Genomic DNA, 19,370 nt, shown 5'->3' with positions numbered 1-19,370 from the left:
CGCCACACACTCGGTGGAGCCGTCCGAGGCCGATCCTCACATGAAGCAGCACAACCTTCACATCGACATGCGCAACATGATCCATCAGAAAAGGACTTCTCCAACTATCTGCTTGCCTTAGGCGAAGACAAAGGACCACACGGGGACACAGACATTCAAATCCACATTCCTCCGCAGCACTTGGTGCATGATCTGCACAGTCTCATTACTTACACCTTCCCTAATCTCTCAAGAACAGATTCTGCTCTGCGTTGGAATCTGTCGGTAGCCGCTTTGACAACCCGTGCACATTGGTTTCAAGTGGGCGTGCCTTCAGATCAGGAAGCAGGCCGCGCTTTACCCAATCAAATGTAGTGGGCGGGATTCACGTGTCCGTCCAACCTTCCCCCCTCGAAACAAACCAAAACGAATTTAACAATAGCGTCCTCGGAGCAGACAAAACCACGGAAAGATATTCACATTTTAACTTGCTCTTTCATCATAGAAACAAGTGGGCTTATAACCAAAACCATCCATGTTCTCTGGGAGAAGTGGTGTTAGTGTTCCGTGTAGAAATATTGTTAGTGGGAATGAAAACATAGTCGCACCACCGGAAGTGATGCGCTGAAGGCAGACAAAAACCCCGGTTTCCTTGCGCACTGGTGTTCCGTTTGCTTCCTGCCAGACCCAACAGACATAGAACAAACAGCAGAGGTCGCTGTTTTTCATTTTCAGTTGGGTCTGGCTACGCGAGACTACACCTTCCCTGACCTCCACAATGGATGTGTCCACAAAGACAACCTTCTCAAAGGAACTACATACACTCCTCTGAACAATGACATGAGAGACATCAACAACATGTGCTTGGCTCAGTTCCCTGGAGAAGAGAAAGTATCCACCTGTTTCCTAGGCTTTTCACTGTGTTCCACTTCCTGTGTTTTGATCCAATGAAATCCAATGAAACCGGTCAGATGACTAATGATATCCAATGAAATCCGACAGGAAGTGGAAAACACAAGCCTAGGAAACAGGTGGATACTTCTCAGCTGATTCTATTCTAGAGGCCAATCAAAAGGATTCTGTGCCCACTGAATTCCTCAATTCACTGACACCCTCTGGAATCCCTGACCACAACCTAAAGCTAAAAGTAGGCGCTCCAGTTCTGCGGCTTAGGAACCTGCAAGCTGGTCCTGACCGAACTCTAAAAAATGGCACTAGAATGGTCGCGGTGCAAAATGATGGATAGAATAATTGAGTGCGAGATCGCTCTAGGGGCAAACAGGAGTCAAAGAATCTTCCTCCCAAGGCTGATCCCACACCATGACAGCTGTGAAGAGCTTCCCTTCACCTTCATCAGACGACACTTCCCTATCAGCTTGGCTTTCTCAGTTACCATACAGTAAATAAAGGTCAGGGCCAAGAGAATGACCGAGTTGGCATCTACCTGCCTCAGCCTGTGTTCGCTCATGGTCAACCGTACACAGCCTTCTCCAGGGGAAAGAAAGCCAACGCTGTGAAAGCTTGTATTGTTGACAATGACGAGGGCAAAACCAACAACATTGTATACACAGAACTCATTTGATTGCTTTGATTTGATGTTACAATAACACAGCTGCCTTCATCATAACACACTAGCCTGTCGCCAAATAATCTCTCAAGAACAGATTCTGCTCTGTGTTGGAATCTGTCGGTAGCCGCGTTGACAACCCGTGCGCATTGGTTTCAAGTGGGTGTGCCTTCAGATCAGGAAGCAGGCCGCGCTTTACCCAATCAAATGTAGTGGGCGGGATTCACGTGTCCGTCCACCCTTCCCCCCTCGAAACTAGCCGAAACTGATTTAACAATAGCGTCCTCGGAGCAGACAAAACCACGGACAGATATTCACATTTTAACTTACTCTTTCATTATAGAAACAAGTGGGCTTATAACCAAAACCATCCATGTTCTCTGGGAGAAGTGGTGTTAGTGTTCCGTGTAGAAATATTGTTAGTGGGAATGAAAACATAGTCGCACCAACCGGACGTGATGCGCTGAAGGCAGACACAAACCCCGGTTTCCTTGTGCACTGGTGTTACGTTTGCCTCCGGCCAGACCCAACAGATAATACAAACAGCAGAGGTCGCTGTTTTTCATTTTCAGTTGGGTCTGGCTACGCGAGACTAGTCGCCAAATGCTGCTGAACACATTCATGCAATATTGCATATGTATTTTCTTTCCTTCAATTTCACACTGTATTAATAACACACCGTACAATTCCCACCATTCCGTGTTGTAAAACAGTTTCATAATAAAAACACCTACTCAACACTACCATTGTACGCTTTACGATCACGTTTCACTTCACCTTTCCTACTCCGATACAAATCAAGTGAGCCGTCGGCGGGAGGGCCCGAACTTCTAGTTTGAACCAATGAAAGAAGAGAGGAGTGGTCCTTCAATGCATCGCCCAGAGGGCTAGAGGGCGCTCTTCGCCAGCCTATGAGTGATCCTATGACTTCCGGAGAAGAGTAAACCCGGATATAACGAGATCACAACAAACCCACCCCGTCCGGTCTAATGTTAAAGGACAACTTCACCGATTTTCAACCTATCTTCATATAATTGGTCCTCACTAATACTCATGATAAAATGGTACCATTTTTTTTCTACTCGGTCTGTGTCTCAGAGGAGGGCTGTGGACAGTTCAGAGTCCCGTCTACCAGTGACATCATCAATGGGGAATCCAAGCTAATAGAAACTGCAGGCTTTCTATTCCTGGAAAGTTGCAATGCAATAAAAGAAGCCTTTGTTCTTGTGTTAATAAAAATCGAAATAAAAAAAAATGAAATCTTGTTGGGAAGAAAAAAAAACATGTCTAACGATGATGTCACTGGTAGATGGATTTCTGGACTGTCCACAGCCAACAGATAGTACTATAAACCTACCAGTACTGACTCCTCTAATGTTATAGTACTATAAACCTACCAGTACTGACTCCTCTAATGTTATAATTCATATAAACCTACCAGTACTGACTCCTCTAATGTTATAGTACTATAAACCTACCAGTACTGACTCCTCTAATGTTATAGTACTATAAACCTACCAGTACTGACTCCTCTAATGTTATAGTACTATAAACCTACCAGTACTGACTCCTCTAATGTTATAATTCATATAAACCTACCAGTACTGACTCCTCTGATGTTATAGTACTATAAACCTACCAGTACTGACTCCTCTAATGTTATAGTACTATAAACCTACCAGTACTGACTCCTCTAATGTTATAGTACTATAAACCTACCAGTACTGACTCCTCTAATGTTATAATTCATATAAACCTACCAGTACTGACTCCTCTAATGTTATAGTACTATAAACCTACCAGTACTGACTCCTCTAATGTTATAGTACTATAAACCTACCAGTACTGACTCCTCTAATGTTATAGTACTATAAACCTACCAGTACTGACTCCTCTAATGTTATAATTCATATAAACCTACCAGTACTGACTCCTCTGATGTTATAGTACTATAAACCTACCAGTACTGACTCCTCTAATGTTATAGTACTATAAACCTACCAGTACTGACTCCTCTAATGTTATAGTACTATAAACCTACCAGTACTGACTCCTCTAATGTTATAATTCATATAAACCTACCAGTACTGACTCCTCTAATGTTATAGTACTATAAACCTACCAGTACTGACTCCTCTGATGTTATAATTCATATAAACCTACCAGTACTGACTCCTCTGATGTTATAGTACTATAAACCTACCAGTACTGACTCCTCTAATGTTATAATTCATATAAACCTACCAGTACTGACTCCTCTGATGTTATAATTCATATAAACCTACCAGTACTGACTCCTCTAATGTTATAATTCATATAATCCTACCAGTACTGACTCCTCTAATGTTATAGTTCATATAAACCTACCAGTACTGACTCCTCTAATGTTATAGTCAATATAAACCTACCAGTACTGACTCCTCTAATGTTATAGTACTATAAACCTACCAGTACTGACTCCTCTAATGTTATAGTACTATAAACCTACCAGTACTGACTCCTCTGATGTTATAGTACTATAAACCTACCAGTACTGACTCCTCTGATGTTATAGTACTATAAACCTACCAGTACTGACTCCTCTAATGTTATAGTACTATAAACCTACCAGTACTGACTCCTCTAATTTTATAGTACTTTAAACCTACCAGTACTGACTCCTCTAATGTTATAGTACTTTAAACCTACCAGTACTGACTCCTCTAATGTTATAGTACTATAAACCTACCAGTACTGACTCCTCTAATGTTATAGTACTTTAAACCTACCAGTACTGACTCCTCTAATGTTATAGTACTATAAACCTACCAGTACTGACTCCTCTAATGTTATAGTACTATAAACCTACCAGTACTGACTCCTCTGATGTTATAGTACTATAAACCTACCAGTACTGACTCCTCTAATGTTATAGTACTATAAACCTACCAGTACTGACTCCTCTAATGTTATAGTACTATAAACCTACCAGTACTGACTCCTCTAATGTTATAATTCATATAAACCTACCAGTACTGACTCCTCTAATGTTATAATTCATATAAACCTACCAGTACTGACTCCTCTAATGTTATAGTACTATAAACCTACCAGTACTGACTCCTCTGATGTTATAGTACTATAAACCTACCAGTACTGACTCCTCCAGTGAAGATCCAGGCTCCGGTGGTAACGGCAGCTTTAATCAGTCCCTTCCCAAACACCTGTTTGATCTTGGGTTGCAGCTCAAAGTTCTGCAGACCTCCGTGGACGCTGATGAGCAGCGTCGGTAGCTCCAGGCCCCACTCCTTCACCATCAGGTGCAGCAGATTGTCAGGCTTGGAGTCGTACGACAAGCGGATGTACTGAAGGAGAAGACAAGGACAAAAGACACAATGATAATGCATGAAGATACAGATATACAAAACACTATCCTATAATACATTGCAGATAAGTCCCGTCTTCCATCATCATTCACTTCCGTTATCATTGTTTCCCTTCCATTAACACAACCACAACACATCACTGTCACTAACCACACAAGCCACAACGCGCGCTATGAATTTACGGGGGCCGTAGGCTACTTCTCATTGCTCACCACACATTTCCCTCATCGCAGCATAATTTAATTGCGGCCAGCACAAACTCACAACATTACGGTCCACCATGTTGTTCCTTAGCGTCCCCGCCCGACCACCGCCCAGCGACACCGAAACACCGCGAGCCGGACAACATTTCGGCCACACCATTTTGTTCCCTTTAGCGTGAGCACCAACGTTTGCCAGGTTGCGCGCGTGAAATAAGCAATCGGGTCTGTGAATTACAATTCGCTTACAATAACAGGACATGGCCTCTAACAGAGAGCGAGCCTCTGTCTTTCTGTCTGTCTGTCTCTCACTTTCTCTCTCTCTCTTTCGCTCCCCGTGCGAAAGAAAGAGAGAGAGAGAGAAAGAAAGAATGGCGCGCGCACACACACACACACACACACACACAGCCACGGGGAGCGACAGAAAGACAGAGACTGTGTGTGTGTGTGTGTGTGTGTGTGTGTGTGTGTGTGTGTGTGTGTGTGTGTGTGTGGTTGCGCCTGTGTGTGTGTGTGTGTGTGTGTGTGTGTGTGTGTGTGTGTGTGTGTGTGGGGGGGGGGGTCGCTTGAAGCGAACAGCCTTTTCCCATGTTGAAGTAGCAGCACAGACTACTGTGTTGTTGACAGACAACGGATGCACGCTTATGAGAAACAACACACATAAAACCTGGCGAAACAGTTGCGTGCATTTAGCGCAAGATGAGGATACAGGAAACATTCAGTCTAAATGTCCAGCTTGCTACTTCTCGCCTACTACTACTACTACTACTACTTTTGTATTTGAAACTTTACATTTCTCTAAATATTATAAACTTTCAGGACAGCCTAAGTACTAACATAATTTATGAAAAGGCTACTATAGGCTACAGTGAAGTCGGACTGAATGACGACTGAAACGTTTTTTTTCTTTTTTTACTCTCTTGGTGATTATCTGGCACAGTAGTTGTGAATTATCAAGCTGCCGGACATTTAGACTGAATGTTCCCTTTATCCTCATCTTGCTCTAATGCACGCAACTGTTTCGCCAGGTTTTATTTGTGTTGTTTTTCATAAGCGTGCATCGGTTGTCTGTCAACAACACAGTAGTCTGTGCCTTGACTTCAGCGCCCTGCAGTGGTGGAAAAAGTACTCAACTTCTTTACTTAAGTGAAAGTACCAATACTGCAATATAAAAATACTCTGTTACAAGTAAAAGTCCAGAATTAAAAAATTACTTGAGTAAAAGTACAAAAGTATTGGCATCAAAATGTACTTAAAAGTACCAAAAGTAAAAGTACTAAATATTTGAAAATAGCCTATGTATAAAATAGGGCTAAAGTGGTTAATGTATGTTTCATTATATCATAGTTTATATCTGAAGAGTAACTAGTAACTAAAGCTTTCAAGTAAATGTAGTGGAGTAAAAGTACAACATTTGCCTCTGAGATGTAGTGGAGTAGAAGTAAAAGTATTGGAAATTGGAAATACTCAAGTAAAGTACAAATACCTCAAAATCGTACTTAAGTACAGTACTTAAGTACAGTACTTAAGTAAATGTACTTTGTTACTTTCCACCACTGGCGCCCTGAAGTCCTAGTCCTAGTTTTAGTCACATCATGTCATAGTTTTTTAACTTTTTACTTCTTTTTAGTCCAGTGGTTCTCAACCTTTTAAGGCTGTGACCCACAAAATAATCATATTTGAACTGGGGACCCCCCATTTTGTTTGACTCCGTTCCACAGGTAAATATTGTGAAAATAGCAGATCTACAAGCTCACAACGCCTCGCAAGGCGAGGCGTTGTGAGCTTGTAGATCGGCTATTTTCACAATATTTGCCTCTTTCTTATATTATTTGACAATTTGGCCAATGTTTTATAGTATAGTTTGATTACTTTTGATGCAGTAATGGTCTTTTTCTTTTCTTTCATTTATTTGTATTTTTTTAGGTATTAAAAAGGTCTTAAAAGTCCATAAAATATCACTTCACTGTTATCTGGGGACCCCCCAAAAATCATGTGGGGACCCGCCTGGGGGTTCCGACCCACAGGTTGAGAACCACTGTTCTAGTCAATGGAAAAAAAGGTGTTTTTGACTAGATTAACCCTGTCAGTACCATGGCCTTGTTGACGTGCCCTCCTCCCTGGAACTCCACGGTGCCGTAGGTGTCGGTGGGCGTGGCCTGAGTGTGTTTGACCATCGACCAGCGCTCTTGAGAGGCGGGGTCGACCACAAGCCCCTCCTCCTTGGAGCCGGGGGGCGGGGCCACGTGCTGCAACACCAGCTGACCACAGCTGCACCTGAAGAGCAATGATCACAGTTAAAACACCTGAAGAAGAACAATGATCACAGTTAAAACACCTGAAGAAGAGCAATGATCACAGTTAAAACACCTGAAGAAGAGCAATGATCACAGTTAAAACACCTGAAGAAGAACAATGATCACAGTTAAAACACCTGAAGAAGAACAATGATCACAGTTAAAACACCTGAAGAAGAACAATGATCACAGTTAAAACACCTGAAGAAGAACAATGATCACAGTTAAAACACCTGAAGAAGAACAATGATCACAGTTAAAACACCTGAAGAAGAACAATGATCACAGTTAAAACACCTGAAGAAGAACAATGATCACAGTTAAAACACCTGAAGAAGAACAATGATCACAGTTAAAACACCTGAAGAAGAACAATGATCACAGTTAGACCACCGGCTTCGAATGCTATCAATTTATTGAATGAGAGATTATCACGTTTTACAATAGTAGGCGATACACGGACCTACCCGCGATTTGTCAGACCATTCATTGGGCGTAATCAGGAGCTACTGACCTACTTTGGAGGCGGAGCAGTCCCCACAACAAGATTTACCATTCTGTGCCTATCGGTACATAACTCCAACGGCGCTGAGTAGGCTCAGGCGAGCGTCGCACCGCTCAGGACGGCAACTCGGTCGCTTTAGCTCCCTCGGTGGTCCTCGGTGGTCCTTCGCGGGGCTCCAGTTCGCCTGAGACTGCGCGCCTCCGTCATGGTCCCAAACCAAAACAACCAAAACCAAAACCCAAACTGAATTATTTAAGTCATCTCCGTTGGTAGGTCAGTATGTCTTGATAACACCCAATGAATGGTCTGATAAATCGCGGGTAGGTAAGTAGGTCGCCTACTTCGCCCATTCAATGGTCTAATAAAAGGTGATAATGTCCCATTCAATGCATTGATAGCATCCGAATCAGGTGGTTAGACACAACATGCAGTAGCCTACACAAATCAAAAGTAGGAATTGAAAAAATCCCAAAAAGGTTTCCAAAATGTCAAATCAATGGAGGACAAAGTACTCAAATGTCCACTTTTGTATTGGCATACACCAATAAAACCAATGTTTTGCTAGATAACATTCTATTGTTTTCATTACAGAAATGAACCAGTTGTTTGTCAAACAGAGAGTTTATATCTGGAATGCCAGTGACATAGACACAGGTACATTCATGTCCTCAATAAAAGACTGAATAAAGGTTCATCTGTTCAGGAATTCCTCCTCAAACTGACAAGATTCTTAAGATGTATATATGTTTAAAATGCTTTCTTCTTGCCATTAAAACGTATGTCTAATCAACTGGCCCAATCAACATTTAGTCACTTTCACCAGTGGGTCATATTTGCGGTTCCAGAGGATTGCCACTCCACCAGCTATTCTACCTTTAACTTGCTGAGGTCATTGGTGGATTCACCAGCACCATGGAGGTCATTGTGAATGGTATTTGACTTGGTCTGGTTTGGCAAGCCTCGTTCAACAATGTGTCAACTGTCAAAAGTCTTCATTTCTCTGCAGCGCTATCAGACGCCAAGTTCTCTCTTCCCCTCATGCAAGCATGTATGTTTGTATGATGTTCTGTTTTCATTTTATATTTACAATGTACAATTACAATTTAGGCATTTAGCAGACACTCTTAATCCAGAGCTACAATAAGCAAGGAAAACACGAGGTAATACATCAAATGCATAGAAATAGTAATCTAGGATCATTTGTAAACCAATAACATCATCAGTCTAGCAGTAGAATATCCCAAAAAATCTAATAATATGTACATTGAAACTATACACACTATAGGATACCAGGTTAACAATGACCTGGCATCTGTCTAAATAACATGCTATCTGAGTTACATTTTAGACTTTGCATAAGCCTGCAAGGTCGTCGTGTTACAAGTGCTACGGGCTGAGGGGGAGTCTGAAGAGGTGAGTCTTCAGATTATGGCCAAAGATTGGGAGTGAGTCTGCAGTTCTAATAGCAATGGGGAGTTCATTGCACAGTTTGGGAGCCAGACGAGAGAAGCGTGTAGGACATGTGGAGTGCTGCCCAGTGTGTTTTAGAGAAGGGAGAAGAGTCTAGGACGTGTGGAGCGTTGTCCAGGGTGTTTTAGAGAAGAGAGAAGAGTCTCGGACGTGTGGAGCGTTGTCCAGGGTGTTTTAGAGAAGGGAGAAGAGTCTAGGACGTGTGGAGCGTTGTCCAGGGTGTTTAAGAGAAGAGTCTAGGACGTGTGGAGCGTTGTCCAGGGTGTTTTAGAGAAGGGAGAGTTGTCCAGGGTGTTTTAGAGAAGAGAGGAGAGTCTAGGACGTATGGAGCGTTGTCCAGGGTGTTTTAGAGAAGAGAAAAGAGTCTAGGACGTATGGAGCATTGTCCAGGGTGTTTTAGAGAAGGGAGAAGAGTCTAGGACGTGTGCAGCGTTGTCCAGGGTGTTTTAGAGAAGGGAGAAGAGTCTAGGACGTGTGGAGCGTTGTCCAGGGTGTTTTAGAGAAGAGAGAAGAGTCTAGGACGTGTGGAGCGTTGTCCAGGGTGTTTTAGAGAAGGGAGAAGAGTCTAGGACGTATGGAGCGTTGTCCAGGGTGTTTTAGAGAAGGGAGAAGAGTCTAGGACGTGCGGAGCGTTGTCCAGGGTGTTTTAGAGAAGAGAGAAGAGTCTAGGACGTGTGGAGCGTTGTCCAGAGTGTTTTAGAGAAGAGAGAAGAGTCTAGGACGTGTGGAGCGTTGTCCAGAGTGTTTTAGAGAAGAGAGAAGAGTCTAGGACGTATGGAGCGTTGTCCAGAGTGTTTTAGAGAAGAGAGAAGAGTCTAGGACGTGTGGAGCGTTGTCCAGGGTGTTTTAGAGAAGAGAGAAGAGTCTAGGACGTGTGGAGCGTTGTCCAGAGTGTTTTAGAGAAGAGAGAAGAGTCTAGGACGTGTGGAGCGTTGTCCAGGGTGTTTTAGAGAAGAGTCTGACAGCTTCTTTGTGTCAACTGATCTGAGTGAGCGGGAGGGGGTAGTATTGTAGTATACATATACGTTTTAGTATTTATACCTGCTGGTATCTTTGCTGGGAATAATGTGTACACATTCTCTCTTCTGGAAACTTCTCTCAATCCAGGCTCTATGAATCTGAGGGAGAAAAACACAAAGAATCATCATTCAACTGGAAAACGTACAATGTAGGCATTTATCAGACGCTCTTTCAGAGTGACTTACAGTAAACAATGTAAAGACATACATACAATGTAGAGAGACAGTGTAGTGTCTCTACTAACTAACTATAGGATCATAGAATACAGAGAGACAGTGTAGACAGACAGACAGACAGACAGACAGACAGACAGACAGACAGACAGACAGACAGACAGACAGCCAGACAGACAGACAGGCAGACGTCAATTCACTGTGTGGCGCTATAATAGCCAATGTGAAAAGGGTGGCATTTCTTATAGGCCTTGCACAGCAATCGAACACTGCATTCATGATTTGAGGCATTTTGTGCAAAAAATGTGTTTTGCTAAATTAGACCTGCTGGTGGCGCTATAACAGGCCAATGTGAAAAAGGGTGGCATTTCTTCCTCGGCCTAGTGGGAATGTGTGTGTGAGATTTCACGGAAATCGCAAACTGCGTTCATGATTTGAGGCATTTTGTTCAAAACGGACCAATCCTGCACATTTTGGAAGCCAACTTTAGCCAATGAGGATGGAATATGGGAAATGGGACAGATCCGTGTTGATCACATGACTATAGAGATACTGTGTACCGATTTGCATGACGTTTGGATAAAATCTGTATGGAGTAATGTAAAAAAAATAGGTTTTGCACAAATCGGCCTCCTGGTGGCGCTATAACAGGCCCATGTGAAGAATTGGAGGCAGAGGTTCTGAATTGGCATCCAGGGAGTGTGTGTGCACAGTTTCGCAGCGACCGGGCCAATGGTGCCGGAGATTAGCTGCTAACACACTGACAGGACACACACACACACACACACACACACACGGACGGACGGAGAGTAAAACATACTCTCTCGCCATGCCTTTCGGCCTGGCGGAGACAATTAACGATGCTGTATTAATTAACATCATATTAATTGATTGATTGATGTACTTTATTTAGTAAGTACATGGAAGTACAATTCACAATACAAGGTCTACTAAACTGGAAGACTCATGAAGCACTAAGCTTGTTTAAAATGAGTTCCCACGCCCACAAATCATAATGCTGTTTTAAGATAATACACACACAACAAAATGTCTTTTTATGAAAGCAACATAATCCTAATTCCTGTGTGTGTGTGTGTGTGTGTGTGTGTGTGTGTGTGTGTGTGTGTGTGTGTGTGTGTGTGTGTGTGTGTGTGTGTGATCTCTCCCTAAAGATTAACCCTTCACTGTCCAGGTCTTTACATGCATTCACTCTGCACAATAAAGGATTAAAAATGAACCAATCGGATAATGTTTCATTTACTGAGTATTACATATACTGTCTGTTATATTCTACTAGTCCGTAGCCGGTGAAGTGCGCAGGCAAAAGTAGTTGCAAACGTGGGGTTGTCCCGCGTCCCGACGCGGTGGGCTCCTGTTTTATTGGATCTTGTTTATTTGATACACGTATTTGTTTTAGCTCTTGCTCATTTGATTTTCCTATGTGTCTGTTTAAGACAGTAGGGAGCTGATTTATTGCACTTTTAATTTAGAAGATAGCCGATCTACAAGCTCACATAGTGAAGATAGCCGATATACAAGCTCACATAGTGAAGATAGCCGATCTACAAGCTCATATAGTGAAGATAGCCGATCTACAAGTTCACATAGTGAAGATAGCCGATCTACAAGCTCACAGTGAAGATAGCTGATCTACAAGCTCACATAGTGAAGATAGCTGATCTGGTGAATCAGTGAATCAGTGAATCAGGTGAATCAGTGAATCAGGTGAATCAGTGAATCAGTGAATCAATCAGCTCAGTGAATCAGTGAATCAGTGAATCAGGTGAATCAGTGAATCAGGTGAATCAGGTGAATCAGTGAATCAGTGAATCAGTGAATCGGCCCATTGAATGTAGCGCTAAAATAAAAAAGGTACCAGAATAAAGCCCTGAGTCACTCCGGCTCAGGGTGAGGTCTTACCCTCTGGGATCCAGTAGATGTGCTGCGCTTGATGGACGAACGCTTTACTGATCCACTGCTAGCCCTCTTCATGTCTGTCTGTCTGTCTGTCTGTCTGTCTGTCTGTCCGTCTGTCCGTCCGTGTGTCTGTCTGTCAGTGAGTCAGTCAGTCAGTCAGTCAGTCAGTGAGTCAGTCAGTCAGTCAGTCAGTCAGTGAGTCAGTCAGTCAGTCAGTCAGTCAGTCAGTCCTGTGTTGTAGGGTCATTCCTCAGAGATCTCATCCTGCCTCAGAAGTACACGTTCAGTAAAAAGCAGATCCTTGATGTATGTAAATCCATCAGTTATTCCAGAAGTCCTTCCTGTCTGCAGAGAGATGAGTTCTGACCACAACGTGTAACACCAAACCATATGAAACACCAAACCATGTGGAACACCAAAGGTAAACTCCTAACATGGGGATGTGGACACGGCTCTGAAGATACCTACAGTTTAACACCCACACTATCTATCTATCTATCTATCTATCTATCTATCTATCTATCTATCTATGTAGTTTAACATCCAAACAGCTTCCAGTCCTTCACAGTATGTGATGTCAACCAGAGCTTTGACGTATGGAGACTCTCTCTCTCTCTCTCTCTCTCTCTCTCTCTCTCTCTCTCTCTCTCTCATCAGGATTAGTGGACATGTCCCTAGCGCTCACCTCTTCAGACTCCACTGTTTCTGTTACTTAGGCTTGTTTTTTCTTGACCAGTCATGTTAGAATAGATCATGTTAAAATCTTTCATCTTAGAAATAATGCGCGAATGAGAGACTATCTGTCGTTAGACGATGCAAAAACGTTGATCCACGCTTTTGTTTTCTCTCGGCTTGATTACTGCAACGCACTCTACTCTGGCCTGCCAAAGAAAACAACTGACAGATTACAACTTGTTTAAAATGCGGCAGCCAGAATTTGAACTAAAACTAGGATGAGAAAACATATCACTCCAGTTCTAGCTTCACTACACTGGCTCCCTGTTGTTTTTAGGATTGATTTTAAAATTCTTTTACTAGTTTATAAAGCTCTAAATGGTCTGGCACCTTCCTACCTCTATGACTGCCTAGAGAGATATGTTCCAAACCGGCCCCTCAGGTCTTCAAGTGCTGACCTGCTCGAGGTGCCTACAATGACATGAAGCAGCATTCTGCTTCTACGGACCGACAGCGTGGAATAAACTCCCATTACACCTAATACAGGCAGCCTCTGTCGATAGCTTTAAAGCACCATTACACCTAAGACAGACCTCTGTGGATAGCTTTAAAGCACCATTACACCTAAGACAGACCTCTGTGGATAGCTTTAAAGCACCATTACACCTAAGATAGACCTCTGTGGATAGCTTTAAAGCACCATTACACCTAAGACAGACCTCTGTGGATAGCTTTAAAGCACCATTACACCTAAGACAGACCTCTGTGGATAGCTTTAAAGCACCATTACACCTAAGACAGACCTCTGTGGATAGCTTTAAAGCACCATTACACCTAAGATAGACCTCTGTGGATAGCTTTAAAGCACCATTACACCTAAGACAGACCTCTGTGGATAGCTTTAAAGCACCATTACACCTAAGACAGAACTCTGTGGATAGCTTTAAAGCACCATTACACCTAAGATAGACCTCTGGGGATAGCTTTAAAGCACCATTACACCTAAGACAGACCTCTGTGGATAGCTTTAAAGCACCATTACACCTAAGACAGGCAGCCTCTGTGGATAGCTTTAAAGCACCATTACACCTAAGACAGAACTCTGTGGATAGCTTTAAAGCACCATTACACCTAAGATAGACCTCTGGGGATAGCTTTAAAGCACCATTACACCTAAGACAGACCTCTGTGGATAGCTTTAAAGCACCATTACACCTAAGACAGGCAGCCTCTGTGGATAGCTTTAAAGCACCATTACACCTAAGACAGACCTCTGTGGATAGCTTTAAAGCACCATTACACCTAAGACAGACCTCTGTGGATAGCTTTAAAGCACCATTACACCTAAGACAGGCAGCCTCTGTGGATAGCTTTAAAGCACCATTACACCTAAGACAGACCTCTGTGGATAGCTTTAAAGCACCATTACACCTAAGACAGGCAGCCTCTGTGGATAGCTTTAAAGCACCATTACACCTCTGTGGATAGCTTTAAAGCACCATTACACCTCTGTGGATAGCTTTAAAGCAAAGCTCAAGACCTACTTCTTCACTCTTGCTTTTAACTGATTCTTTGTATTGTATTGCCTATTTTAATGTTGTTTTATGCTTTTGCTTTTCTTTTTTTTTGCTTTATTGTTAAATTGGTTGTAACTGTAATTGTATTGTTGCTCTGTAAAGCACTTTGAGCTGCATTTCATGTCATGAAAGGTGCTATACAAATAAAATAAAATAAAAATAAATAAAAATGTAATTTATACATATATACACACATACACACACATATGTACATACATATACATGAAATAAAATCAAATTCAATACAATGAATACAAAGCCATTGTTTTAATGACACAAAGCTGCATTCAGATGAATTCTAACCCTAACGTTTTAACCTTTGATACGTCTAATGCTTCCCTTTCCATCCATCCATCCATCCAGCTCTTTAATCTACAATTTATTAAAATGCTTTATGTCCAGCCTGCACACACACACACACACACACACACACACACACACACACACACACACACACACACACACACACACACACACACACACACACACACACACACACACACACACACACACACACACACACACAGGCCACTGGGAAATTCAGGAAAATTCCAGAACGGCCGCGCCATTTACGGGCCGCCAGACTGCCGGTGGGCCACCCAAAACAGTGGCGTAATTTACATAGGGTTGCTGGGTTAAAACGCACAAAACAAATAATAGCTGAGTGAGCTTGTAGATCTGCTATTTTCACTACTTGAGCTGTGTGGCAAAGTGGGGCCAAAGAAATATGAAGAGATACACAAAAACACATTAAATATGTAGATACACGTTTTTCTGTCTGACATCCACACTATGATGTTCCATTCTGGCCTCTTATCTCCATTATTTTAACTTTCAACTATTTTACGTAAATGGCAAGAGTGTCACAAGAAAGCAGCGAAAATAGCAGATCTACAAGCTCACTCACAACTGTCTTTCCTTGTTTAAATCATTATCAAAAAGATTACAAATCGTGAACGGTTTTGGGATGTACAAGGTTTTCCACACAACAGTGAATGTATGTGATGTTATGTGCAGCTCAACCTAAACAATAACTGCACTAGCTTGTAGATCTGCTATTTTCACTGCTGTATATGTATGTATGTATGTATGTGCGTGCGTGCGTGCGTGCGTGCGTGTGTGTGTGTGTGTAGCTCAGCCTTCCTAAACAATAAGTGCACTAATGTATGTTTGATGGATTATAATTATAATCTAAAGCATAAAGGCTAATCCCTGGACTGAGGCTTTCTACAGGTTGCAGATTAAAGCCTCCGCTGTCCTCTGTTCAATATCACAATGAAATACATTAAATTCTGCACTATATGGAATAAGAGTCAAACAGATTAACCTTTGTTATTATCATATGGAGGCCTTGACCGTCATCTTATTTTACTGGAGTATTTCCCATTTTCAATACTTTTACTTCTACTCCACTACATCTCAGAGGCAAATATTGTACTTTTACTCCACTACTTTTATTTGAAATCTTTGGTTCCTATTTACTTGGCAGATACACATTGTTATATATTATTAAACATACATTAACCACTTCAGCCCCATTGTAAACACATAGTAGTGTTTAATACCGGGATTCCCGGGACTCGGGAATCCCGGGAATCCCGAAGATATATTTACTGTCCCGGGAACTGGAGTCGGTTCCCGGGATCCCGACGGTTGCTCTTCCTCGTTACAAACGACTACTAAAGAGTAGAGAGGCCTGTCTACAGCGCTGAGGAATTACTATTATAATTAATGGTAATCCTCCTATAATTTGACAAACCTCTGTCGTCACGTAAATGGTAAATGGTGCATTTATACAGCACAGCGCTTTTATCCAAAGCGCTTTACATAGATTGTGCGTTACATTCACCCATTCACACACACACACACACACACACACACACACACACACACACACACACACACACACACACACAGATGGAGGAGGAAGCCGGTGCAAGGCACCAACCTGCTCATCGGGAGCAGTCAGGGGTTCAGTGTCTTGCTCAAGGACACTTCTACACTAACTCTGGGGGAGTGAACTGGGAACCTTGCGGTTTCCAGTTCACTCTACCCCTGAGCCACTGCCGCCCCGTTGTCATGGTGAGGTCAACCGGTTCTCATCAGTGGATGGAGCAATTGATCTGAATTTGCACACAGACAGACAGACAGACAGACACACACACACACACACACACACACACACACACAGCCATTGACCATTACCATCTGAACGCAACAGCTAAGCCCGTTTTTCTCTTTCCTCAAATGTCAGCTGTTTGTTAGCGTTTTTGTGTTCGCTCGCTCCCGGGTTGCCAGATCATGTGCGCATATCCCCCCACGGGTATGGACTAGTTCATATAATTATTATAATTAAAGTTACTTGCCGCGTTGCCGACCAGGGCAGGGTCCAATCCTCCCGGAAGAGAAAACGCACGCTAAAGTTAATGCGTTACGGTTAGCGGCACAACACATGGTGGCCTGTCTGATCAAACAGAATCCCCAAAACAAGAGCAAACAGTCCGTAACGTATCGCGACGCGTTGTGAGCTTGTAGATCTGCTATTTTCAAAACATTTTGTACTATTACTTTTGGTACTTTATAGGGTTATTTCACTTTCAAAAATGTGTTGGGTCATTTTATCGTCTACTCGGGCTTTTGTGAGCCCCGTCCCCACACAGTTTTTAAGTTGCTTGATTCAGTATTTAGATATTTGATATTAATTTTATCAGACACGCCCCCTTCCTATACAAACCCATTGTAACTTCAAACTCCATCTTAAAGGAGAATTTTGGACTAAGGTTTTCTTACCTTTTCTATGATGTTATATGTTAGGATGAATGTTACAGTAGAAACATTTCATAACTCCATCCCGGGTCCGCCACAGCTTAAAACGTGCGCGGATAGGCCTTGCGCTAGGTCGCGTATTTTAATAGCTTTTTTATTTTTCTTTCTTTTTGAGATCTGATGTTCCTATGTGACAGAACACTATGAAAGCAAAAAAAAAGTCTTTCTAGACGACATTGAAATCTCGGAGATTTCAATCTCGTCTAGAGAGACTTTTTTTTTGACAAGGTTCTGTCAGATCTCACAAAAAAAAAAAAGCTATTAAAATACGCGATCTAATGCAAGGCCTATCAGCGCACGTTTTAAGCTGTGACGGACCCAGGATGGAGTTATGAAATGTTTCTACTGTAACCATTCATCCTAAGATATCAGAACATCATAGAAAAGGTAAGAAAACCTTAGTCTAAAATGATGATAGATAGATTCATCAAGAACACCCGTCCTTGGTTCTGGTGACTCATCCTGCCTTCATAATACGTGAGGCCGTGTTTTTTCAATGACTTTTTTCATTTATTTTTTTTATATTTTTGGTGGAAAATGAAAAACAGGATGGCAACCGCATCCAGCATTGAGGAACCAAGAATCATAACTTTTACCCCCAATTTAGTCATTATGCCAATTAATGTCTCCCCTCACACATCTCTGTGATGTCACTGCTGTCAGTGTCCTACTGACTCACCTGCCAGTGAGGAGCCTCCACCGGGAGGACGCAGCGGTTTCGTCCTACTCGAAGTACAGCCTTCTTCCTACTTCGTCCGCCTGGCTTCTCTCCCCCCGGCCTGAACACGGGCCGACATGTGTTCACATGGATTAAAGCTACATTAAATCTCACGACTGAAAATGTCCCAATGTGCGATTTATGAAACAGTGTGAAAGGATCCCCCACACACACACTAGCACCGATTCCTAAACAACAAACACATGTAAAATTAGGATGCTTTAGTAACATTGTTCCTGCTGTTCTACATACTGCCGACCATGTGAAGAAATCACAGATGCAGGCTTTAAAGGACAACTTTAGTTTTTTACAACCAAGGTTTATGTTTTAGATTGTAATTAAAGTAAATAAAATATGAGTGTTAAAATTTGTAAATGTACTGCTTTCTATAGTTTTAGCAATTTTCGCGATCTTTTTTACAGTGGGCGGGGGCATTCTGTCCGTTGGCTAAATATGTCTTTTTTTACACAATAACCTGGTGTTTTCTTTATTATTATGTACAGTAGCTCTTCTAACCCCCAATAACTCACATCTGGCCATCAAAGACCACAGGACCTTTTTCATTTTGTAAAAAAGGCATATTTAGCCACCGGACAGAATGCCCCCGCCCACTGTAAAAAATATCGCAAAAATTGCCAAAACTGTAGAAAGCAGTACATGAAAAAAAAATAACACTCATCTTTTATTTACTTTAATTACAAGCTAAAATATAAACCTTGGTTGTAAAAAACTAAAGTTGTCCTTTAACCTTTGCTTTTATATGAAATATCGGAGACGATTAAGATATTATGGAACATAAGTAGGTCGGGAGGAGGCTTATTGTCGGTATCAGCCGAGTCACACGCAGGAGTCTGTCCCTGTTACAATGCGCTAGACCCCTGGGAGATGGATTGCTGAGGTGGAGCGCCACACCTATCCTCAGCTCCCAGTACTTACCGCACGACTTGCCGCACCCAAGCCGTGCTACTCATGCGCTGAGTTGGCGGTGCCCGGGATTCGAACCCATGACCTTTCGGTCTGAAGGCGAGAGCTCTACCGACTGAGCTACCCGGACACAACATGCTTCTGAACATATTGCTAG

General features: G+C 42.4%; 1 protein-coding gene across 1 annotated transcript in view; it reads right to left on the bottom strand.

Moving 5' to 3' along the window:
• The window catches only part of LOC311047381 (transient receptor potential cation channel subfamily M member 1-like), a gene marked incomplete at both ends in the record, with an annotated part of 71,035 nt that extends 58,467 nt beyond the window's left edge, over positions 1-12,568 (bottom strand). The window contains 4 exons of the mRNA XM_084060079.1: positions 4,677-4,890; positions 7,205-7,388; positions 10,425-10,501; positions 12,497-12,568. Of these exons, the coding sequence (XP_083916205.1) occupies positions 4,677-4,890; positions 7,205-7,388; positions 10,425-10,501; positions 12,497-12,568 (547 nt within the window). The remainder of the gene's footprint in view (positions 1-4,676; positions 4,891-7,204; positions 7,389-10,424; positions 10,502-12,496) is intronic.
• Positions 12,569-19,370: the final 6,802 nt, after the last annotated feature.

The sequence above is a fragment of the Gymnoscopelus microlampas genome, assembly GCF_963454915.1.
Source record: "Gymnoscopelus microlampas genome assembly, chromosome: 1".
In the NCBI taxonomy this organism is placed as follows: Eukaryota; Metazoa; Chordata; class Actinopteri; order Myctophiformes; family Myctophidae; genus Gymnoscopelus; species Gymnoscopelus microlampas.
The sequence above is the reverse complement of the archived record's forward strand: the minus strand, read 5'-3'. Positions and strand labels throughout refer to the sequence as shown.